General features: G+C 55.8%; 2 protein-coding genes across 3 annotated transcripts in view; one reads left to right on the top strand and one right to left on the bottom strand.

The window, feature by feature from the left end:
* Positions 1–2,260, bottom strand: part of MED24 (mediator complex subunit 24) — a 32,299-nt gene extending 30,039 nt beyond the window's left edge. For both annotated transcript variants that reach the window (XM_058704751.1, XM_058704753.1), the window contains exon 1: positions 2,120–2,260. The gene's annotated coding sequence lies outside the window, so the exon portion shown is untranslated. The remainder of the gene's footprint in view (positions 1–2,119) is intronic.
* THRA (thyroid hormone receptor alpha) lies at positions 1,713–24,716 on the top strand. Its single transcript, XM_058704756.1, has 9 exons — positions 1,713–1,936; positions 12,335–12,676; positions 15,058–15,125; positions 15,719–15,819; positions 17,818–17,965; positions 18,578–18,783; positions 19,775–19,921; positions 20,826–21,084; positions 21,730–24,716. Exons 2-9 carry the CDS (start codon positions 12,624–12,626, stop codon positions 21,978–21,980), a joined length of 1,233 nt encoding a protein of 410 aa, XP_058560739.1. The 5' UTR covers positions 1,713–1,936; positions 12,335–12,623; the 3' UTR covers positions 21,981–24,716.
* The last annotated feature ends 242 nt before the right edge of the window (positions 24,717–24,958 follow it).

The following is a 24,958-nucleotide window of genomic DNA, read 5'->3' as shown; positions in this document are numbered from 1 at the left end:
GGCAGACAGCCACCCTCAGTGCACCTCACACTGCACACTGCCCTGACTCTGCACGATGCAGCCTCCTGCTCCATGCTGCAGCTGTTGCATGTCCACTGCAAGCCCAGGCTGAACCCACAGGTTTACTTACTGCATGCTGACTCTGCACCATGCAGCCTCGACTCCCCAGGACAGCTGCCACTGCACCCCACAGGCTCTCTTCACCCACTGCAGACCCCTCATCACCACCCACTCTGCATCCCACACTGCATCCCACAGGTTTCATCCCAGCTACCTTTCTCATCCCCATAATTCCAAGGGGTCCCAAGGGAGGCACCCTCCCCTCCCCCATGCATTGCAAACCCCAGTTACACTCCCCCTCCCCTAAGAGAAAAGGCTCCAGCAAAGCTGAGGATGCAGGAGCCTGAGACTAACATGAGCAAGGGCAGCCCAACTAGGAGAGGCTGTTGGCCAGAACCCCACACATAGCAAGTGATTCTGCCCAGTATAAACTGGGCAATTGGTAGAGCAGTTTCCCTTAGCGCGCGCGCGCGCGCGCGCGCGCGCACACACACACACACACACACACACACACACACACACCCCTCCCCAAGAGCAGACTGTGGAGACAGGGCCCCGCCCTGGGAGCCAAAGGAAGGCTATGGCCCCCACTGGTAAAACTGGGCTAATGACAGTGGGGGAACCGGCGGGGCGGGGTGGGGGGGTGCTGGGGTAATTAGGGTTCTGCCTGGCGCTGGGAGATCCCGAGATGAAAGGGGCTCTGGCGTCACTGAGATGGTTTTATGTCCATGAATGCAGGTGTGTGCATGTGTGTGTGTGTGTGTGTGTGCATGTGTGTGTGTGTGTACATGGGGGGTGGGGCTGGAACGGTGGAGACCTCTCCTTTGGGGAAGGAGATCCATTTTTATGCAGCCTGCCCTCCTCCTTAGATGGGCCCTGGTACCATGTGGATTTTGGTGGGGGCACGCAGGGGAGGAAATACCACCTCTGTGAAACTGAGAGTTGAGAAGATAGGGCAAGCCTTGCCCCCTCCCCTGCTCACCAGGGAACCAGACTGTTGAGGAAATAGCTGGTGACGGTGAATAGAAAGCCTATATTGGAAGAGGGTGACATTTGAAAGAGGAGGCAGTGGACCAGGTAATGTTAGAAATAAGAGGGGAAGGGAGGTAATGGGGAGTGAACCTCCAAAAGATTAAAAACATGAGATGATTGAGGTAAAAAGGACCTGAGGGGTCACTTGCCCAACCCTCACATTTTAAGGTTGAGGAAGCTCTGTCCCCGAGACCGGTGGTGATTTGCTCAAGGTCACACACTGAGTTACTGGCAAAGAAGGGCCCCAACTCAGAAACAAACTCTAAAGCTCCTATAGGGGTTTGGTATTTAGACTTTCTCCCCGACTTATAAGGTGCAGGCGGCCGATTGATACTCCCTTCTCCATCCCCACGGTGCAAACCCAAAAACCTCGGATTCTTCCAGCAAGCCAAGGCTATTTTTTAAAATATGTCACCGAGCACCACTGCTGTCGGTGGCGCCTGGAGTGGGGCGGGCGAGCGCGAGCGGGGCGGGGGCAGAGGCGGCCGAGGGGCGGCCGGGCGGCTGGCCGGGGTCCCGGGGCGCGGCGGGGGGCGGGGGGCGGGGGCCGGCGGCGGCAAGGCGGCCTGCAGGGAGCAGCCGCGAGCCGGCCGGGCGCGCCGAGCCCGAGCCCCAGCCTGAGCGGGGCGGGGGAGGGAGGAGCCAAGAGCGGCCGCCGCCTCTGCCGGAGGAGCCGCGGGGCCGCCACACTCGCCCCCCGCCCCCCCCCCCGCGCTCACTCGCACTCACACCCGGGCGCAGGAGGCGGGCGGCCCGGGCCCCACCGGCCCCCCATGGACGCCCCCGGCACGGGGCGCTGAGACCCCGCGTCGCTGCCCAGCCCTGTCCAGCGCGCCACGCCGAGGTAAGGGGGAGGGAGCGAGGGGGGCATTAATATGCAAATGCCTCGCGATTGATTATGCAAAGCCGTGGGGCTCTAGGGCCAGCTCCCTGGCGGGCTGGGGGGCGCCCGGGGGTACCTGCTGCCAGCCTCTACCTTCCCCGGCACCCCGGTCACCCTGTCACATTCCGGGAGCTCGCAACTTACGCCCTGGGGAAGGGAGGTGTTGCTAGGAGGTCGGTGGGCCCCGGGGTTCGCCGGCAGAGATGGCGTCCAGGCCTCCCCCTCGAGGGCCCGCCCGGCCTCTGTCCGGCCCGTCTGCTGCGCACTCCGGGGCCCGGCCCCGCTGCCGGCCGCCGGAGCTCCCCCGCCCGCCGCGGTTTGTTTACGGTGCGCCGGAGGCCTGCCCCCCCCCAGCCCCCACCCCCAGCGCCGAGGCCGAGGCCGAGGCCGAGGCCGAGTGGCCTTTGCAAAGACGCCTCCAGCTGCGGAGGGCAGTATGAGAGGGCTTGTGGGGGGGGGGGGGGGCTTGCACAGGCCCCGGGAGAGGGAAGTCCCCCCCCATTCCACCCGCCTCCCCAATTGAGCATGGCTCTCTGGTTGCAACACTCCTTAATTGCAAAAACGCGGCTTGGAAGGGAGGGAGTGTGTGTAGGGGGGAGTGTATTTGAGGGTCCCTAGATGATCAGGAGAGTTGCAAGCTAGTGTGGTTAGGGAGAAGAGGGAGGAAGGGACCTGTGTGGTGTGCCCCCCCCCCGCCCCGTTTTCCTCCCCCTTGCAACGTGTCTCTGGTGCCCCTTCTATGCCTGGGGCCCTCCCCTGTCCGGTGTGAAAGAAAGGCCTGGGGCAGGAGGGGGGGCAGGGATGATAGGGCCAATGAAGAGTGCCACCGTTTACAGGGGTGGAGGTCGCAGAAGGAAAGCCTGTGGGATGGGAGCCCTCCCCTTAATGCTGGCTCTGGCTCCAGCAGGGGGAAGGGATGAAGGGGGATGTTGTCCATGATGAGGGAGGGGAAGCAAATGTGACATGCAGACACACAGATATGCCCACACAGACAGCCACATGCATGCACACCCAGGGACACCCAGGCAGACTCAAGGACAGGAGCTGCTGGACACACCCACATAGGGACAAGGGAAGAGGCAGGCTGCTGCTGCACCGGGGAGCTGAAAGGGGTGGGACACACCCACAGGAGACCAAGAGCAGGGAGACCGACCCATGCACATACCCACGCACAGGGTCACACGGAGATGCTGTCACACACAGGGGCAAGGAGGAGTCGCTGTCACCCACACAGAAAAAGTCACTATCGCACGCATGCATGAACACAGAGCAATTGCACACAGCCGCACATTACAAAAGACCCTGTCACTCACAGGCACACACGTGCTAGCATGAGCCCAGTCACACAGACATCATCGCCTGCCGTGACAGTGGCTGTCACTCAGTCAAAAGCAAACGCAGTTACATTTCAACACATGTATACACAACTTAGCAACAAGTATTTTCCTGGACTCTTACTGTGGATCTCTAAGGTTCTGTATACAACAAAACCTCTACTCCAAAGAAAATTAAACTTGTCTCTGTGAAAAGACTTTCCTGCATAATGGTGCAAGGCATGCATTCATAATAATATTCTGAGTCTCTATTGCTTGTCAGCCCCCACCCCCCACCCCCACTAGATCATGAGCTAGCTCCTTGAGACCTGGGAGAATCACTCCAAGAGCTCTGGATCCCACCCAGAGCCTAGCACAGGAAGTGCTCTGTAAATACTTGTTAATTGATTGACTGAAATCTCTGGACACAGGTGTACTCATTTGCACATACTCCCAGGGACTCAGGTGCAGAAGGCATTCACAGGGCTCAGGTCCACACACAGTCACAGGTCTACGCCGACAGCTGCGTCCAGACAACCCCAGATGTGTACACTGTAGCTGTGCAGTCAGGCACACCCCTGGATGCACACAGAGTTGTGTCGTAGATTTTTTTCCCCTCAAGCTTCCTCCTGTCTTCTTCCTCTAGGCTTAGCCTTTCTCTCTCTCTCTCTCTCTCTCTCTCTCTCTCTCTCTCTCTCTCTCTCTCTCTTTTTGAGGGACAGAGAAACAAGAGCAAAGAGAGCAGGGGCAGGGGGGTTCCAGAGGGCCGAGTCATGGGGCTGAAGCAATGTCCAGTGACTTCCAGCAGCTGAGATTATCCTAGCTGCTGTGTGTGTGTGTGTGTGTGTGTGTGTGTGTGTGTGTGTGTGTGTGTGTGTGTGTGTAGGGGGAGAAGCAGTTGGGGAGAGCCAGCTTTTAGGGAGCGGTCCCTAATGCCACCTTAAAAGCAAATGTGGGCTCTAGCAGCTCCTGCTGGGGTCATATGTCTGAGCCTTTCCTGGGACCATTGACTTGCCCCCTGGGCGGAGTTCCTGCCTCCCATCATGAGTCTGGCCCCTTTTCCCACCTCTGCCCTCCCGTCTAAACTTGGAAGCCTTCCTTAGGAGGCCGGGTGCTGGTGAGTGTCTGGTTGAGTGATGTGTATTTTTGACTTGGAATTTCTCTCTAATGCTGTCTCTCTTTTGCTCTGTCTTGCTGTGTCTGATTCTCCCTCAGCTTGTTTCTCTGACAGTCTGGAACTCTCCCCCAGTCGCTACCCCTGTCTACCCCTGTTCTTGTCTCTGTCACAGCCTCTTTTTTCAGAGCTGGGAACTGGCAGTGATGAGCTTCATACTTTTCCAGTTGTTAATACTCAAACCCCGCCCCTCGCCCCGCCCGCCCTGCCTCTGGGGTCAATGAGAGGTTGGGGTGGGGGGGCGGGGGGCTCAGCTGCCTGCTCAGGACATCCTCCTGCACTTCCTCAGTGCTGCAGCTGCAGCAGCAAGTTTTGGGGGCTGAGAATGGGGGAAAGGGAAGGGGGGTCAGCTACTGCTCATGCTGACCTCTTAGACCGGTGGGCTCAGCCAAGGGTACACCAGCTCAGTGGAAGCCCTGGGTATGCGGGCTACAGCCAGCTAGCTCCTAAGCAAACCAGTGAGGAGGCCCCCCCACCACACTGACCCACAGGAAAACAGTCCCCCCTCCACCGTGGGCAGTGGCGGGAGTTGGCAGGGCCCCACTGAGCAGGGTCAGTGACAGGACTCACAATGGTCTTTCTCCACACCCCTGGCAGCTGAAATCCACCTCAGAGATGCCCAACAGCTGTGCCCTCTGCCCAGCCTCAGAGCCTGGTTCTGAGGGTACAGCTGCCCAGACTATGTGGGGGGCTGAGTGAGGCCCTGCTCCATGAGTTCAGGCGCCAGCCCAGAGTGGGAATTTGAGCAAGGGGCAGTGGGGCAGGGAGCCCAGAGCCCAGGGGGCACTAAGCATTTCTGGCCATGCTCCCCCGTAGCCATGACCTATTTGGATGAGAAGGCACTCTTAGTGATTCTACTCTAAATAATCCATAGGCTTCTATAGAAGGGAAAATTGAGGCTCAGTCAAAGGGAAGAGTAACTGGATCAAAGAACAAGGTATTGTTCCTTTATCAGGTAATGGTTAAGAGCAGGGTTTTTGTTTGGCTGGTTGTTTTTGTTTTTTGTTTTTTGTTTTTTTTTTTTTTTTTGGAGCTGGAGTGCCTGGTGTTGAATCCCAGCTCTGCCACTTGCTGGTTGTATAACCTTGGGCAATCTATTGAACCTTGCGATATCTGTAAATTGGGGATAATAATACCTGTCTCATTCAGCTTTTTGAGGATCAGAGGAGTTAGAATATATAAAAAGCTTTTAAAAGTGCCTGGTGCATAACAAGCACTGTATATGTAGGCAGTTACAGTGAGGAAGCCTGTAGGTCCGAGGTCCCCTGGATTTCTTGGAGAAGCCAGGTGGAGAATTGGTTCTCCCATAGAAATAGGATGGGGGATGGGGAGGATAGTGGGTCCCTAATCTCCAGCCTCCTTACCCTTCATGTCACATCTGTCTCGCCTACAAGTTTTTGCAACCTGGAGCCCCTCTACCTCTTGCACACAGAGTGCAGCACCCTACCTCGCTGCAGGGGATCCAGCATCCCAGCTACTACCTACCATTAATCAATCACTCAGGACCTAGCCCTGGATGATAGATACCACATTCCCCCATCCCTGCACTGAGAGGGCATTAGCGTGAAGGGTGGTAGTCCTGAGTAAGGAACAGTGGGTGGGTGTGACATCTTGAGGGCCAGGGTCTTGTCCTAGGTTGCCTGTCTTCCTCTGTGAGTCTGGTGATAAGACTCCCTCTCTCCCCCAGATCCCTTTTCTTCAGCCCCTCCCCTTTAAGATGCAGCAAGGACAGTGGAAGGATGCCCCGTGGTGGGCCACTGGAGAGCCTCTGGGCTGGGAGGCTAATCCCAACCCCAGTTCTCACGGTTGCAAAGGTGCTTGGGGGATTGGTGCCTCCTAGGGAGGAGGGAAGCATGACTGTGGCAGAAAGAGCACTGGCTGGGAGTTGGAGGCTGGGTCTTTGCCATTCACCAGTTGCTGACTTTGGCCTGGGTTTTCGTCATCTGGAGACAATGATGCCTACCTCACTCCGAGTGAGGGTAAATAACATAATGTGGCCTGACACCTGTGTTCAATCCGTGTTGCATGCTGGCTGGGTAAGCAACGCCTGTGGATTCTCCTGTTCTTCCCAGACCTGGCACACACCAGGATGCGGATCCCCATGCCCCCTGGAACCAGAGACAGTTCCCAGTCTCTGAGAGAAGCATCTGGGGCTAGTGGGGGGGGGGGGGGCAGTGAGGGGGGTCACATGGTTTTCAGACATGCCTTGTTACCTGCCCTCCTCCCCAGCAGGCCAAGGTTGTGGTAACAAAGGGGACCTCCCTCTTGTATGCTTTTGTATGAGGTGGTCCAGAGGGAAGGTTTAGAAGTTCTCTGGGTAGAGGAGAAGAGCAAGGTGGAACTTGTTGGTGCCCAGGAAATGCGATGGTTGCTCTAGTGCTTTAAGGATGAGCACTTAGTCTGGGGACAGGGACTGGGGTTAAGGGTTAGGGCCAAAGGCACAGCCACACCCCCAGCAGTGGCAAAGAGCAGCACAAGCCCACCTCCCCTTCTTCCTCCTCTCTTCCTCTTGTAAGGAAGAGATGAGTTCTTGGCTCCCAGAGCCTGAGCTGCCTGTTTCATTTTCTCTTTTACCCAGGCGCGTAGGCGGGGGAAGGGAAAAGCGGACCCGAGGCTATCGGCTATTGGTGGCTATCGGCGTTTTTGTACACATCAGTGAGTGGGTGTGTTGTGCGCGCATCCATGTGTGCATGTTTTGTGCGTGTGTGGGCTGGGGAGGGCTCTGAATATCTCCTGGAACTGGGCACCCGCAGCCCGTGGCTCTGCGCATGCGGAGTGAGTGTGTGTGTCTGCACGTGTCCGTGTGTGTGCCGGAGACTCAGCTGCATTCACTTGCTCGCGCGCGCTCTCTCTCGCTCTCTCCTGCTGTCTCTTTCGCGCGCACACACACGTACTCACACACAATTTTCAATCTCTCTCTTCCCATTCCCTCCCACCCCCTCTCCCCCTTCTCTAGCGTTTGCGGGCTCTGTCTCTCTCACTCTCTCTCTCGTCCTCTCTCTCTCCCTTCCCCCCTCCCTCTTTCACTCTCCCTCCCTCTCCCCGCCCCCTCTCTCTGCCTCTGCCAGTTCTGCCTGGGTGGGGGCTAACTCTCCCGTCCCTGGGGTGCCTGGGAGAACATCCCTGCCTTTCTTTTCGCCTCCACCATTCTCTTCCCTCCTGGGCTGTGCTCCCCTGGGCTTGCAGACTACTCCTTTCTATGGTCTCCTGGGAGGAAGGCAGCAGAGAAGGGAGGACCCCAAGCTCTGTGCCCATGCCATCTGCAGCGAGTGCCTTGGCCCCGTGACATTCATGCCTCCAGCATTCAGCTGCCCTAGCTCCCAGCTCCGATTACCCTACCCGGCTGGCTGCTGGGGGGAGGGTGGGGAGAATGTGCCATGCCCAGCTTGGGGGTGCTCCGAACTGTGCCTTTTTGGCTACTTGGATCTCCCGCTTCCGTTCCTGAGGGGAACTGGGGCAGAGGCAAGACGTTCTGTGGGTTGCCAGGGAAGGGGCTGAGTTTTTGAGCATGGTTGTGGGCATGGGGGGGTGGAGCTGACCTCTAGACCTGGGCACCCACCTTGATGCCTGACTGGAGCTGGCCTGGGGTGGGAAGAGGGAGAGGAGAGCAGCAGGTGGTTAAGGTTATGGTGGGGTGGGGGGATGTACAGTCTTTGCAGTCTTTGATGTTAATACTGGGCATCTGGCCCAAGTCAAGGCTGCTGTTTATGTCTTTCTGTCTCTGATCTGCAGGGGGGAGTTTCCTGTTATATTCTTTGGGGGCAGAGGATCTTTTGTTTAATCATTCAGCCCCCTATGTCATATCCCCCACCCTCATCTCCCATTCTCTAGTCTCCAAGGTTCCTTGGTGGCTAGGAGATCAGATTTAAGGGTCACTGCCCTTAAGCTCCAGAATCCCATCTCAGGGGGCCGCAGGGAGAACCCACCAAGGAGTTCTGCCTCACTCTCCTCCTCCCTTCTGCTTGCCAAGCTGGTGCCTGCGTCTGTGTATTCCTCTACCATCATACCTGCCAAGTAGTACCTTCCTTCCCGCCTTCGCTACCTTCTCCTTCCTGGCACTAGGATAACAGTGAGTTAGTTGGGTGGGGCAGTCCTACTCAGTCCATACCTGAGAATAGAACAGGGTGACCTGGGAAAGGAGAAAGAGGTCCTGGCTCTAAGACGCACCTACCCCTCCACGTGGGGGCCTGTGTTGTGCTGCAGCTTTCACTCTCGCCAGACTCCCAGGGGCCGTTGGTGTTTGTGGCTGCTCGTGGGAGCCCACGTTGGCACAGGCACTAGTGTGTGCATAGATGCCTGTGTTTGCCTGTGCATGCCCCTGTGTATGTTTGGGCTACAGTGGCCACCGGGGCCCCTTAGCATCACCCTTCTTGGCGCCGATGGTGTGGAGTCAGGGCATCAATGCCAGGTTATTGAGGGAGGGAGGAAGTATCTCCCCCCACCCTAGCATCAGGCAAAGGGGAAGGGGAAAGGGAGGCGTGAACCTACCCACAGCACTATTAATAGCCCACATGCCAGGCCACCAAGAACCAGCTGTCACCGTGGAAACCATTTCTACTCCCCCCCCTCCCCCAGCCTCCATGGGGTGGGACTTAGGCGGGGCATGAAGCACCCCCCACCCATCTTTCTTTGTTACCTTTCTCTCTTTGTCTCCCCTCTCCTTCATTTTTCTCTCCTCCCTACCTCACCCCTCTGTCCCCCATCCCCCATCTCATCGCTGCCTTTCCTTTCATTGTCATTCTAGCTCTACCCCCCCATCCCTGCCCATCTCTTTGTTCTTACCCCTCCTTTCTTTCTCCCTGTCTTCCCCCATCATCCCTTTTGCCCCTCTCCTTCTCTGCTTTCTCCACTTTTCTCAGCCCCCTCTATGTGTGTGTCTTTTCCTCTGTGGTTGGCAAGGAGGAGGGCTGGGCTTTCTTTAGAGCATTAAGGACAAAGTCCAGGGGCCCCAGACAGATGGGGCCAAAGCCAAGAGCGGACACTCAGAGGACTAGCATGTGTAGAATCTGGGGCTAGATTTTGGGGGCAGAGAATCCCCCTGGGTCTGCAGGACTGCGGAGTGGGGCAGTCCAGCAGTGGGAACCTGGCATGGTGCCCATGGATACCGCATTGGCCTCTTGCCTCTGTCCCCCCATTGCAGAAGCACTTAAACTTAATGAAATGCTTCCCCCTCCGTGGGCACTTTGCCCATACTGCCACCCAACAGCTCTTATCTGACAAAGAGAGTGGGTGGCCAGCCCACCCGACAGGTGCGTCTTGCCTTCCGGCTGTCCAGCCCAGTCTCAGAACCCCATAGCTCCACCCTCTCTTCTTCAGGCTGAGCCTCTGTCTCTGCAGGGCATATGCCAGGAAGGAGCCGGACTCCAGGATGAGGGGAGAGAGGCTGCCCTTCAGGGTGGGCATACTTACCATACCCCCCCCCTTCCCCCGCTGCCCACAGCTAACACAGGCGCACATGGTCTATACCTCCCTGCATGCTGGGCCGTCTGCTTACTCTGTGTTGCCTCAGAGGCCCAGGTATGTCCCTAGAGACCTGGGGTCCCCAGGGTTTCTCCAGCCTCTTGCTCGGTGCCACATGAGGGTGCCCTGAGCACGAAGGCAGCACCTCACTCCTCTGCCCATTGCCAGGGGTCATTGGAGCCTGGTTGCACTGACAGGCACCAGGGCACCATTCAGCTCAGCACAGAGGTGGGGCAGAGAGGGAGCCTGCCCCTCCCCCCAGCAGGCACGTGCAAGCCCTTGGCAGTGCCCAGACACATTTGGAGTTAAGGCTGGGCTGGGGAGGGGGAAGGGAAAATAAACATGGTGGCTCAGGTTGGCACTGCCCCAGGTGTGCCCTGTAGCAATTGGCAGTGGCAGGGTGCAGAAGGAGGGGGTTCTCCATAGCTATGGCCCGGGGCAGGAGCTGCCCATGCCATGTGGCTGCTGCTGGTGTTCCCTGCCTGGCCTGGCCCACAGCTGCTAATACCCATTCCCATACACCCTGGCCCTGTTGCCTGCCCCCAGGGCCTGCTCCCCAGGGCTGCCCCTCTCTCAGCATGCCCACTCCTTTGCCTGCCTCCTCCCATCCCTGGGGGCGCTTGGGCCTCCGGCTGGCGAGTGGATTTTTCCAGCTTCTGTAAACAAGTGGTGGCAGCATGCCAGGTGGGCAGGAGACAGGCGGGGGCAGCACCGCAGCCAGGGTGTGCCAAGCACCGAGGCACAGCCTGAGGGGGGAGACAGGGAGACACCCAGACCCAGAGAGAGAGAGAGAGAGAGAGAGAGAGAGAGAGAGAGAGAGACAGACATTCAGATGCAGAGAGCCGACTAAAGGAAGCCTCGCTGGGCACAGATAGAAGTGGAAACAGAAGCGACAGAAAATAGCCCTCTATTGTCCGGCCCAACCCCCACGACTTCCCTGGCCCCCTACCCCTCAGTGCCCTGACTGAGGGCAGCAGGCCCCAGTGCCCAGTCCCTGGGCATCCCCACCCACTCCTTCTCCTCCCCCTACCTCCACCCCTTAGGGCTGGCTACGCCATTATAAATTTATAACAGGAATTTCTTCACAAGCCAAGAAAAACTTGACCTACTTTCTTGACGGCTCCCTGGGCTAAGGCTCCCCGCTCATTGCCCCCCCCCACCCCAGTCTCCTGTCCAGCCCCCAGTGCCCAGTCTATGGGGGTAGCAGAGGCATAATGGTCCTGCCATGCTCGTCATGCTGGGGGCTTGCCTGGGTGCAGAGGCCCTGTCCGGTTGCCCTGCCCTGCCCAATGACCTGACTTATCTGTCTCCCCTCCCACCCTGGCTCCTTATCAGCTCCTGGGGGTGGGGCGGGGGGCCCAGGGGTGAGGTCTCTGGTACAGCAGCCACGTGATGGAGGTTGTGTGTGGGGAACTACACCCTTTGTCCCCTTCTCACATGCCCACACCTGCCTGTGTGTGCAGACAGTACACCTCAGGTCTGTAGCCTGTGGTCAGAGGGGCAGTGTGGAGGGAATGGTGGCCCCATGCTGGCACTGCCCTGGACCCTAGCTGGTGGACTGAGGCTAGCATTTGAGACAGGCTGTTAGGTTCTTTTGCCTGAGCCACCTGCTTCCTAGCTGTGTGAACATGAATGAATGATCGAGCTTTCTGAGCTTGTTTCTTCATCTGTAAAGTTCTGATGCCCACTTCAGAGGGCACATATTACCTATCCAGGTAACACATGTTTGCTTCCTTTCCCCTTGCCCTTGCTGTCCTGGTGGGTGGTAGCACAGCTAAACAACTGGGAAGTCTGGTCCTCAGACTGGGAAGTGTGATTTGGGACCTTGTACAGGAAGCTCTAGGGTCCTTGGGGAGCTGGGATTGAGGAGTGGTTATTTGGTCAGCAGCAGGGGAGAGGTCAGCTCCCCACTGTTTTCAACAGTCTCTCTCCATCAATGCACTTGGGTGGGCACTCATGATCCCTGCGTGCTGCCCCCATGCCCCACCCTTCCTTCTCAAGTACACCCTACAGGTGAGCTGAAAATTGCTCATCTTGGGTCCCCTCTTGCCCTATAATACTGATAACTTTTAGAAAAACTTGGCTAGACGGGTGGTAACAATAGCTACATTCAATGGACACATCAAAAGGCCAGGCGCTTGACTGAATGTCAGGATTGAGACACGGTACGTGATGACCTGATTCTTTTCCTCCATACCTTTCCAGGTCTGGGGCTTAGGATGTGTATCTCCAGTCTTGCCTCCTGCACCCGTTAACTGACAGGCTGTCCTGATCCCGTTTGTGCTTGCCCTCCATGCCTGCCACCATCTTGTTATGAGCTCCAAGAGCCCAAAATGTTGCCACCAAAGGAATCTTAGCCACTCACCGCCACCATTGTACTGCCTTATCCCTGCCTCTCTCCTCTCTTTGCAGGGACTTCTGGACAAGACTCCAAAGCTACTCCCCCAGCCCGAGACCCCTCCTCAGACCCAGCTTGTCCTCAGCCCTACCACCTGCCACTCCCTGGCCCCTCTCACCGCCCGCCCCCCTTGGGGCGCAGGGCATGGTGTGAAAGGCCAAGTGTTGAGGGGGGCACCATGGGTGCTGTGCCCTAGGGCCTGGGTGGCAGGGGGTGGGCAGCCTGTGGGTGTGCCGGGGGGGCCATCGCGCCCACCCCAGTCTCTTGGCGTGCTGGAGGGCATCCTGGATGGAATTGAAGTGAATGGAACAGAAGCCAAGCAAGGTGGAGTGTGGGTCAGACCCAGAGGAGAACAGGTAATGGCTCCAGCAACTAGGTTGTGTCAGTTCTTAGGCAGCAGGCATGGTCATCTCCTGGCTGGGCAAATGAGAGCTGAGCCTGGGCCTTTTAAGCACCTCTGGAGGGCTGGGCATGGGGCCAACAAGCTTGCTGCCTACCTTTGCCCAGGAGATGAGGTCATGGCCACATGTGGCAGGGAATTAGGCACCTGGATTGAGAGATGTCCATTTTGGAGGGGGGAGGTGATGCAGGACACAGTAATTGCAGGCGGCAGGCACGTGGCCCTTCTCTTGACAGCGCTGGGAAATCTCAGATGCCTTCCCAGTGGCTCTCATCCGCCCTCACCTGAGCATGTGGAATCCAAACAGCCTTGCCATTTTCCTCTTCTCCCTACCAGACTAGTGTGTGGTCCAGAAGCCATGATGCATGGGACATGACATTTCAGAGCACATGCACCAGTCACTGTTGGTCATAGCCCATGCTTATATTTGGAATCTATTGGGAGCCCCACAAGCTCTTCCTTGTTCATGGGCAAGAGCAGGCACTGCCACGGGGCTCCTTCCAGGAAGTGGAAGTAAATGCCAACTCTGAAGGTTTTGCTCACACGTGGAGGAGGAATCAGCCCTGCATACACAACTAGGGATGGGTTACCTGTGATTTGCGTTGCCCTTGAGGAGCCCAGAGGGTCTCTGCTTCTCCCATCAGCCCCAAGTGGCACAGAGTTCTGTCCCAGTTGGCATGATGCCCCAGGAGCTGGGTACAGCCTGTGCCTATGGCCAGGGAGAGGGTGGGGGTGGGGGTGCTCTGGGGAGAAGTGTGGCTGTTGCCTTGGAGACCAGATCTTGAGCCAGGAGGCCAGAGGCTTGGCCAGGCAAAGCCTTGGGGCCCGTGTCTGGGTCCCTGGAGGGATGGAGGAAGTGGATGAGGCTGGCAGTTGAGTAGGGCACCTTGGGTATCCCTCCCCAAAGCCCAGGATCGGGGGAGGGCTCTGAAAAAGAAGATATGGCCTGTCACTGCATAGCTCTCACTTGCAGCCTCTGTATCTCCCTGCCCAGACTTCTGTGAGTCTGGGCGAGCCTGCTCCTAACTCAAAGAAAAGCAGGAATGCAGGTTCCTGGTTCCCTCCAAGGCAGCATCCCCTCCCCCCACCCCGTTTCTCTGCCACCTTGTGGCTGTTCCTGGGACTGCACCCTGTAAATCGTAGCTGCTGAAAACCACCAGCTCAACTGGGGGCTGGGTGGCCTGGAGTTCTCCCACATCCACTCCTCCTGGAGGCAGGAGGGAGATATGACTCTCCAATGGTTGTAGAAATCAGACAGGGGTAATCCCCAGGGGGCCTGGAACACAGACTTGTCTATGACTGCGACCCTGGCCAAGGTCACTGTGTCAGTGTGTTGGGAGCTGCATCAGGCTCCAGGGGGAGGAGCCCTGCAACATGCCACATGCAGGGTGGGTGTGGGAGGTTATACAATCCGTGCACGTATGTGGAGGCTTATGTAACCTGTGTGTGCTGTGGTTATGTAACATGTATGGGTCGAGGTTGGTAACATATATGTGCAGTGGTTGAGGGTTGCTAACACCTTGCGTGGAGGGTCCTTGTCCTGGTTCTGACTCTAGTGCACAGTGTCACCAGGCACAAATGGAGCTTTGGTTTGTTGCTTTGTTAAATGAAGGCCATGAACAGGGTGGCTCTGGGAGTCTCTTCTTATTCCAGGTTATAGATTATAGTTGCTAGTCAGTATATGTTTTCAATCACTTGGGTTATCTACCATGTACATGACCTGGAAATCAAGCCACATGTTCACTAGGAGGTGGGGGTGGTATTATTAGGTGTCTGTCCAGAGGGTTGTGTAACACATGGGCATATCCTAGAGGTCATAGAACGCATTTGAGAATGCCCTGAAAATTTCATAGATGTATAGATCCTGGTGCTTATTTACAATCCTTAGGTTTATTCTGAAGACAGACAGAAGCTCTGGTCTTCCGTTATGTACATATGTATGTGTCCTAAAGGTTATATAGCTGTAAGCATGTCCTGAAGATTCTTTCTGCATAAGTTCCATGTATTGAAGGTTTAAATATGTGGATATCCTGTGGATTATGGGTGTTTAAGGTTCTATAGTGTGTGTGTGTGTGTGTGTGTGTGTGTGTGTGTGTGTGTGTGTGTGTGTTGGGGCCCTAGAACATGCCTGTGCCCCCAGCCAAGCCCTTTATCTCTCACCCCAAAGCTTCTAGATAGCTGGACCCTTCTCAGTTTTATCAGCTGACCTGGGGGTGGAAGTGGAATGAGGACACAAGATGGAGGGAGTCGGGCCTGGGAGATTATAGAAACCTATTGGATGAGAAGGGGGCTGCCCAAAGACTGCCCTGTGATTCTGCCCACTCTACCCCCATCCAGTGCCAGGTCACCAGATGGAAAGCGAAAAAGAAAGAACGGCCAATGTTCCCTGAAAACCAGCATGTCAGGTGAGCCTGGTTGTGTGTGCCTTTCTTCCCTACCCTCAACCCCACCAAACCAGGCCTGGAGCTCTTTGGGGGCCTGGGCATGGACCAGCAGTTCCTGTGACCCTTGGGGAGAGTCTTCTAGAGAGCTTGGGACGAACTTGTCTGGAGGTGAGAGGGGTGATAAGGGTATGCTCCAGCCTTTGAGGACAGGTCCTCAAAAAAGAAGGACCTCTTCTCTTCCCTGATAAACCCCTTCCCTGAGCCCCACCCCCCTGCGCCCCTGAATCAGGGTCTGGGGCTAATTGGCCAAGGGACTGTATTCCCCTGAGATGAGCTGCTGACATGTCCTGCATCCCCTGCCCCTCAGATGCAGCAAGAGAAAAATCCCCAAATGGGCAGTCGGAAGAACTGGGATTCTCCATATTCTTAGGGAAGGGGATGGACAAGGTGACTCTGATGTGTCTCCAGGATTCTACCTGGACACAAAGAATCATTTAAGGAGGCTGGGCTAGGGGATGGGCCAGGAAGGAAAAGTTGGGGGGATGAAGGAAGTGTAGGAGCCTCTCTGCTGGGGGCCCAAGCCATGCCTGCCTGCCTCCCTTCCTCCCTCCCAGGGTATATCCCTAGTTACCTGGACAAAGACGAGCAGTGTGTCGTGTGTGGGGACAAGGCAACCGGTTATCACTATCGCTGCATCACTTGTGAGGGCTGCAAGGTATGGACCAGACAGCTCCTGCCCCCCATCCCCCCACCTGAGCCCCCATCTCACCTGCCTGAAGGCCCTCAGCTCCTGGCCAAGACAGCCCTATAGACACCTAACCTAAACCCCACCTGTTGCACCACCATTTCTCCTCTCTTATTCATTTGTCAGTTTACAATCTCTGCTCTGCCACTCATAGGTAAGATGCTTAATTTCTCTGGGCCTCGGTTTCTTCCTCTATACAATGGGGATAATCACATTACCTACCTCATAGAGCTGTTGTGAGAATTAAATGAGCTAATTCATAAAGTATTTAAAACAGTGCCAGGAACATAAGAAGCACTCAGTAAATCCCAGCTATTCTCCATCCACTTGGCGGATCAGATGTGAAGGAGGTAGTATGTGTCCTGCCCTCAAGCTGCTCATAGTCTACCAGAGAGGCACACTGGAAACAAATACTGGTTTTCAAAATGTGGTCCCTGGACTACCTGCAGGATTAGTTCAGTGCAGATCTCCAGGCCTCATTCCAACCCTACTCAGTCAGAACTTGTGTGGTGAGGCCTTTGTGGACTCTGTCTTGGAACAGGTCCCCAGTTACTCCCCCTGCACCTAGAAGAGTGAGAACCAGTGCCGGGGTGGGGGGGGCACAGTGGGGCCCAGAGTTGGAGAGGATGACAGAGTCTCCGTGGGCAGTTGGGACAAGGTCATAGACTTGGGGAGCTTTAATTACATCTCACCTAGCTCATTTTCACCTGCAAGGGCTTTCCAGGATCATCACCTCCTGAAAATGTTAAGACTTTCCAAGAAATGAAAGTATTTAAAAATATAGTAAGGCTTCACATTCCTCTCTTTCTTAGTATCAACAAAGCTTAGACCACCAGGGGTTCAGAGTCCCATAGCAGTGTTCCTGGAAGCAATACAAGCAGCACAACAGAGAGCAAGGATCCTCACCCTCAAGGACAGTTGAGTCCCAGAGGAGCATCCCAGAAAGACAGAAATTCTTTGGCCCCAGCTCTAGAGAGTCTGATATTTTAAGTCTAGAGTGAGGCCCAGGAATTTGCATTTTTCGTTAAGTGCAGTAAATGATTATTTTATTTTGTTTTATTTTATTCTATTCTGTTCTCTTTTATTCTCTTTTGTTTTAATTTTTAAGTGCACTAGATGGTTTTAATACACCCCTGAATCTGAGAACTGGGAACTTGTGTCCCACACCTCAGGTCCAGGTCTGGCTCTCCTGCCCATTTAGCCATATGACTTTGGGCAGATTGCTTAATCTCTCCAAACTTCAGTTTCCTAGTCTCAAAATAGAGATAGTAACATTACTACCTCACGGGTGGACACAAGCATCAAATGTGATGATGCACACATGGAAAAGGCTTATAAGTGCCTCATAGTGAGTGTTCAGCACATGTTAGCTCTTCCTGTTATTGCTGCCATCTTGATTCTTGAGGATTTTTCTTTAGGGCAAAGACTAAACCTGATACATAGAATTGAAATTTTTCTTTTAAATCTACTAGTGTCCATACACAGTGCCTTTTCTTGATTTTTAACCTCCACCCCCACCCCCACCCCCCATTTCGAGAATTCCACCTGCATGAGCAACAGGCAGCATGTATAAGGGTGGGCTTGGGAGTCAGTTTTATTTTCAGAGTTGTTTAGCAGGATCGAAAATAAGGTATCAGTTGGACCTCCAAAGCTGCTGCTATTCCTTCAGGCATCACAGCACCTGACACCATCCCAGGCTCATGTCTGTGTACTGGGTTCCTCATCCTCCCCCCTGCCACCACCCTTCCCCATGTGCCCCTGCGCCTCAGCAGCCTGGGAGCTGAGGGCACATATTTCCATATTTCTAAAGTCCTTTGGCCCCACCAGGTGATCCTGGACTTGCTGGTGTCGGGAGGATGCCAAGTTCCCTCACTAATTCCCCCGCCCCCCGCCCGCCCAGTGAGTTGCATGGTTGGTTCATGAAGGAGAGATCATGATCACTACATGCTACATCTCCCTCCACCCCAGGGCTTCTTTCGCCGCACAATCCAGAAGAACCTCCATCCCACCTACTCCTGCAAATATGACAGCTGCTGTGTCATTGACAAGATCACCCGCAACCAGTGCCAGCTGTGTCGCTTCAAGAAGTGCATCGCCGTGGGCATGGCCATGGACTGTAAGGGGATGGGGGGGTGGGTGTCGAGCCAGGCAGCCATGGGTGGGGGTGAGTTCAGATATGACTGCTCCCTGCCAGAGTATCCTTAGGGCCCACAGTGCAGAGTGACAATCCAGGTCAGGATGATGGGGAATGAATGTTCAGGATCTTGGTCCCTGCTGCCCTCATCCCTGGGGAAAAGGGAACAAAGGATCCCTGAATGGGCCCTGCACATGGGCCCCAGTGCCCACCTGCCTTTCACCACTCCAAGGCCTTAGAGTTGTTGGGTAGAAAGGAGTCCTGAGTACTTCACCCTAGCACAGTGTTCCTGACTACCAGAGAAGACACCCCACTTTTGGGTGAGAGTGGGCATCTTGCATTGGCTGGGGATTGGGTAGCAGGGTCTTCTAGTAACCACTATCACCATAACCACTTAGACCAGAACGTGATAGTCTACATGGGCCCAGTGATTATCATGATCCAGGTTGTGCCACCCAATTGCTAGGTGATATTTGGGAAGTCACTTAACGTCTCTGGCCCTCAGTTTCCTAACCTTACGTTGGGAAGAGTAGCTTCTGAGTAGGTTGTGGAGAGTGCCATGCAGAGAGCATCGTGTCTCTCTGCCGTTGACAGTGGTTCTAGATGACTCAAAGCGGGTGGCCAAGCGCAAGCTGATCGAGCAGAACCGGGAGCGGCGACGAAAGGAAGAGATGATCCGATCACTGCAGCAGCGACCAGAGCCCACTCCCGAAGAGTGGGACCTGATCCATGTTGCCACAGAGGCCCATCGCAGCACGAATGCCCAGGGCAGCCATTGGAAGCAGAGACGGAAATTCCTGGTAAGGAGAGAAGGGGCGTGGGGAGAGCAGCAGCCACGTGGCCAGGAGGAAGAGCGAGCTCAGAGTCTCCTTCAGAAAGCTTTCTTGGTTTAATCTGACCCAAAGCTAATGCTCTCTACGACATGGTGATCCTGATGCATATGCCTGCGTATGTGTTGCTGCTGTCACAGCCCTGCCTATTCAATGTGATTGGGAGCTTCCCCATTGAATTTCTAGAGAGTAGGGGCAACCTCTCCTCTTTTTCCTGCCCACAGTGACTGGGAGGAGAGGGTTAGGACACAGTTATGTAATAGTATTTGGGGGCACCTGATGGGTACCAGGCATTATGGTAGACCCTGGCAAAACTGAGTGCTAAGTGAATGGGCAGCTCGGGAGGAGATGGACAGTTGATTGTATATGGTGAGTGAAGGCAGGAACCTGGTATCTGGTTCGTGGTGGAGTGTGCCAGCGGGTGGAACAGTATAGTGTTAAGAGCACAGCCTTTAATACCAAGCACACGTGTGTATAATGGTGAGGAGTCAGACTATTTGGGTTCAAATCCTGGTTCTACCTCTTACTAGACATGTGACCTTGGGCTTATTACTCAGCTGCACTGTGCCTCAGTTTCCTCACCTGTGAAATGGTGTTAAGTATAACATCCTTACAAGGTTGTGGTGGGGATTCAATAGGATCTATAAAACATGTAGCCTAGTGCCTGGCTGCGTATTAAATATGTTACATATTCAGTAAACATAGCTTCTATTATTATGAGATTACTTCTACTAGTGTTATGGTCATTGTTATTATTAGCCGACTTGCAGCTCTGGCTCTGATCTATTCTCTGCCCTAAGGTGAAGGAGAAGCCTTAGGCATGGGACAAGGCAGTCCCCTGGTACTGGCCGCCCCTCTTCCCCAAGCTGACTTGGAGCTCCCCCTGGTGGGCAGGGAGCCTCAGTGAGAGGTTGAAAGGGGTCTGCAGCCCCAGCTGACCCCTGTCTCTTTCTTTATAAAGCCGGATGACATCGGCCAGTCACCCATCGTCTCCATGCCGGATGGAGACAAGGTGGACCTAGAGGCCTTCAGCGAGTTTACCAAGATCATCACCCCGGCCATCACCCGTGTGGTGGACTTTGCCAAAAAACTGCCCATGTTCTCCGAGGTGAGTGGCAAATGGGAAGAGGCATGGTGCCACCCTAGAGGGAAACCTGGGGCTGCTCCCTTGGTCACCCAGTGTCAGCATATGCTCATCTAAGGTCCTCTGGACAGGGAGCAATCCCTGTAGGTCAACACACATCTAACACACACAACCCAAACACCCCCAACACACACACACACACACACACACACACACACACACACACACAGCTAGAGAATGCCTAAGGAACCAAGATATTCCAAGTGCCTGGCCTCCCCAGCCCCTCCCTGTCCTTCTCCCCCAACATCTACATGGCTATCCTGGCTCCAACAGCTTCAAATTTCTCATTTTTTTAATTTATTTATTTATTTATTTATTTATTTATTTATTTATTTATATTTTTAATGTTTATTTATTTTTGAGAGAGAGAGAAACAGAATGAGAGCAGGGGAGGGGCAGAGAGAGAGGGAGACAGAGAATCCAAAGCAGGATCCAGGCTCTGAGCTGTCAGTACAGAGCCTGACATGGGGCTTGAACTCATGAACTGTGAGATCATGACTTAAGCTGAAGTCAGTCACTTAACTGACTGAGCCACCCAGGCACCCCAAATTCCTCATTTTAAAGAGCACTGAGTCTGGGTACAGGCTGCCCTACTAGCTGTGTGACCTTGGCCATGGTACCTAAGTCCATGTACCTCACTTTCCTCATCTGCAGTGGGGATGGAGATAATGATGGGAGGGAACTCATAGGCATAATTGTGAGATTTAATGACATAGGGCATGTCCGTGGCCCAGAGCAAGGCTAGTTGTTCAGAGTATACCTTACTGGCTGAGGTGAGTGGTGGCCTCACAGCTCCCAAAGGGCATCCACAAGAGACACTCATGGGGAAGGGCATGCTGAGTGTTCCTGTGGCCCTGCCACTCTGCAGCTGCCTTGCGAAGACCAGATCATCCTCCTGAAGGGGTGCTGCATGGAGATCATGTCCCTGCGGGCGGCTGTCCGCTATGACCCCGAAAGCGACACCCTGACGCTGAGTGGGGAGATGGCCGTCAAGCGGGAGCAGCTCAAGAATGGTGGCCTGGGTGTAGTCTCCGACGCCATCTTTGAACTGGGCAAGTCACTCTCTGCCTTTAACCTGGATGATACGGAAGTGGCTCTGCTGCAGGCTGTGCTGCTAATGTCAACAGGTACCTGCCTACTGGCTGGGAGGGCTCAGAAGCTTCCAGGGCTTGGCTGGGCCCTGCGCCTGTCATTATCCTCTTCCCTGAATTCTACAGTCTTTCTCTATTCCTCAACTTCTCTGTTCCCCAAGCTTACCTCCGTCACTGGGCCCATTCTCTGTCCCCTGTCCCTTGTTCTGTTACCCATCCCCCCTCAGTTCTGATGTCCAAGCACATCTCTTGCCATGTCTCCTCTGCCCCTTATTCCATCTTCACCGTATTGTTTCTCTCTGCCCACCACCACCCCCCCTCCACTTTCTGTCACTCACATTTGCCTTTGTTCCACAACCCCAACCACCTGTCCCTTACCCCTCCTCTGTCCCCTCTCCCTGCCCCTTATCCCCACTCTGCCCCTCTTCCCACCAACTCTTCTCTTTGCCCCCTAGTCCTGCCCTGTCTCCAAGCCTCCCCTCTCTTCTCACCTCTCAGTCCTTCTGTCTTCTTTACTCACTACCTCTCTCGAAACCCCCAGCGGCTCAGACTCCTCCCTCCTCCACCCTGCTCTTGCTCCCATGCACACGCTGCAGTCTCTTTCCCTCCCCTTCCCCACCCTAGCCTCTCCAAGTCTATCTCCCTTCACCCACTCAAGCTCACGCCCCTTCTTCCCTGCAGACCGCTCGGGCCTGCTGTGTGTGGACAAGATCGAGAAGAGTCAGGAGGCGTACCTGCTGGCGTTCGAGCACTACGTGAACCACCGCAAACACAACATTCCGCACTTCTGGCCCAAGCTGCTGATGAAGGTGACTGACCTCCGCATGATCGGGGCCTGCCACGCCAGCCGCTTCCTCCACATGAAAGTCGAGTGCCCCACCGAACTGTTCCCCCCACTCTTCCTCGAGGTCTTTGAGGATCAGGAAGTCTAAAGCCTCAGGCGGCCAGAGGGTGTGCGGAGCTGGTGGGGAGGAGCCTGGAGAGAAGGGGCAGAGCTGGGGGGCTGAGGGAGGCCCCCCACCCCTCTTCTCTCCTTCCTCTCATCCTTGGATAGATTCAGCTCCCACACACACACCCCGCACTGCCCGTCCCTCCTCAGAACCTCCAGCCCTGGGACAGGGCAAACACATGAACTTGCTATGAAAAAGACAGTGTGGGAGGCTGGGGGACCGTGTCCTGCAGTTCCCAGGACCCCATCCTCTAAGAAGGTAGGGGAAGGGAGGGAGATCTAAGAGGGGACAAGCCATCTTGACCGTAGGGGATGGAAGAATATGGGGTGGGGGAAGATGCCCTCAACTCAGCCCCTACACACACACAAGAGAGAGCCCCCCCTGCACAGTTCCTTGACAGAGGTTCCCCCTCCAGGCTAAGGGCCTCTCTGCTTCCCCAGAAGCCTGGGTGCAAAGAAAGGCTTGGCTTGGCTCCTCCCCCTGGAGGTTAAAAATTAGTCATTCTAACTGCACTTTGGAAACCAGGCAAGGGGAGAAGATAAATGAAGAAAAACTAGACAGAGAGAAAAAGAAAAAAAGAGTGAGCGATTGATAGAGAGAGAGAGAGAGAGATGATATTAAGTTATTAACCGAGGCTGGCCCCCTACCACCCCTAAGCACTTTGAGAGCTGCCCCTCCTCCCCGCAAATCAGAGAGAACTGCCCCACATACCAGGTCCCCAAGGGCAGGGCTGCCGATCAGAGCTGTGAGTTAACACAACAGGGTCCTGGCCATCCCTCCTTGCCTTCCCCCTCCCCCTGTGCCCCTTCGGCACCCCCCCCCCACCCAGTGCTCCCTCTGCTCTCTGCCACTCGTGCCCGCTGAGTTCCATCTACCTCTCACGCTGGATGCCAGCTGGCCCCTCACCAGCCTGCCCTGCTGCCCACACAGCTCCCCTTTCAAGTGCCCAGCCCCAGGGGCCTCTCCCTGCCCACCCCCCACTCCTTCCACACCTTGGCACCCACACAGGAAAAACTGTGGCTCAAGCTCCTGCCCTCCTCACACCTGCAGTATTAGCTACAATCCAGATGCTGCTGCACTGGGGGGGAGTTAGGGGGGTGTGTGTGAGTTTCTCCCAGAGCCTCTACCCCCTTAGGACCGTGTCCCCATCTGTCTTCTGGGCTCTCTCTAACCTCTGCCCTCTTCCTTCCCCACTCCCACTCAATGCACTAACCCAGACTCTGGGCAGGCAGGCACCAGAATGGGGGTGCCTAGATAAATGGCACTTAGTTGGGGCCCCAGGGGAGGGGGCGGTTGGTGCTCCTCCTTTTTTCTTTGAAGCTCTTTAGGCCAGCCGCCCCTCCGCCCCTGGGACCCCCTCCCCTCTTCTTTTCTCTAATTCAGGGACTTTGGCTTGAGCCACCTCCCACCCTCCTGGTGAGGAGTGCTCTGTTGGTCTGCACTTGGGTGAGCTGCCCTCCTCCTCTTCCTTTTGGCTATCGCCCACTGCCCACTCCACAGGGGAGAGAGGGAGGGAGGAGGTAGCCCTCCCATGGGTGGGGGGGGGAGGGGGGAGGGACAGAACAGACCAGAGGGCCCTGGGCTCAGGGCTGCATGTCGGCAGGGATGGATGGGTGGACATAGATGCCCCCCGGAAGCCATGGGGAATGGGGCAGGGGCAGGGGGAGGGGTGCCAGGGCTTCCTGCGCTTTGCACTATTGGGGCAAAAATGTCTTAAGCAGTGGGGAACCTGCCACCCCACCCTGACCCTCAGCCTGCCACAGCCCCCTACATACACACACACACACACACACACACACACACACACACACACACGGGAAGGCAATGCTATGCTGCCCATCAGGGCATGTCCTTCCCCCACTGTCCAGGTGTTCTGACAGGGGTGGAGGGCCTGGAAGAGCATCTGCTGTCACCTGTGCATGTGCCTGCCCTGCCCCCCTTGGGCTCGTGGGCTGCCCCTGCTGTCTTTGTCTGTCTCTATCCTCTCTCTCTCCTGGGGTACTGATTCCTATATTACCCCAGTCCCATGGGTAAGCCCTTTTGTACCCTCCTCTGGGGGTATACCACCCCTGGGGGCCCAGTGGAATTCCTGACCTGTCTGCTGTCTCCTCCCTCCCTCCCTCCCTCCCTGCATCCCCACCTCCACCCCTCCATCCCCATTCTCAGCCAAGAACATGGTAGAGAAAAGGCCTTAAAGGGGCTTGGCCTCTTACAGGCACTTGGGAATCCCCCCTCACCTCCCCAATCATATGAGCTGTGATCCCCTACTCCTCCCCCCCATCTCTGACCCCTCCCCCCTCACTCTAGGTGATGTGGGGTGTATGTGTGCGTTTCTCTGCGTGAATGTGTGAGCAAGTACATGTGGTGGGGCAGGAGCCAGGGGACTCAGGAGCACCACGCACCTGCTCTAGAGAGGCAGCTGTCCCAGCCCCTGCTTTGGAAGTGGGGGACAGGGCCCTCTCCTGGGGGCCATTGGTGCTAATGAGGGGGATGGCCTTGACGTGGGTGCTTAGTATGCCTCCCCCAGTATTGGCCCGGGGCACTAGGGCAGGCGGGGTGGGGCAGCAGGTGCAGTATTGGTGGGAGGAGGGACTGCTGGGAATGGGCCAGGCCAGGACAAGGGGGTGCCAGAGCCATGACCACTCCCCCGCGCCCACCACCCGCCTCTCCATCTCAGTATCCCCACCCCCCATCACTCAGAACACACATACCTCATCCAGCCTCCTCCCTGCTCAGCCTTGGGGAGGGTGGGGGTGGAGGAGCCCCTACCCCTTCCCCTGGTGGCGGGTCTACAGGGCTGGGAGAGGGCGGGGCGTGTGACACAGACACCGTCCATAAGGGGGACAGTAATTCCTGCCCCGGGATCTCCTGGGTGGGGGAGGGGACACTTCCCTGGAGGCGCTACTGAATGTATGAGAAGCTGGTGCTGGGGTGGGGGGAGGGGGGTTGTGGCCAGAAAC

The sequence above is a fragment of the Neofelis nebulosa genome, chromosome 16 (assembly GCF_028018385.1).
Source record: "Neofelis nebulosa isolate mNeoNeb1 chromosome 16, mNeoNeb1.pri, whole genome shotgun sequence".
Lineage (NCBI taxonomy): Eukaryota > Metazoa > Chordata > Mammalia > Carnivora > Felidae > Neofelis > Neofelis nebulosa.
Note: the sequence above shows the minus strand (reverse complement) of the source record. Positions and strands in the feature narration are given on the sequence as shown.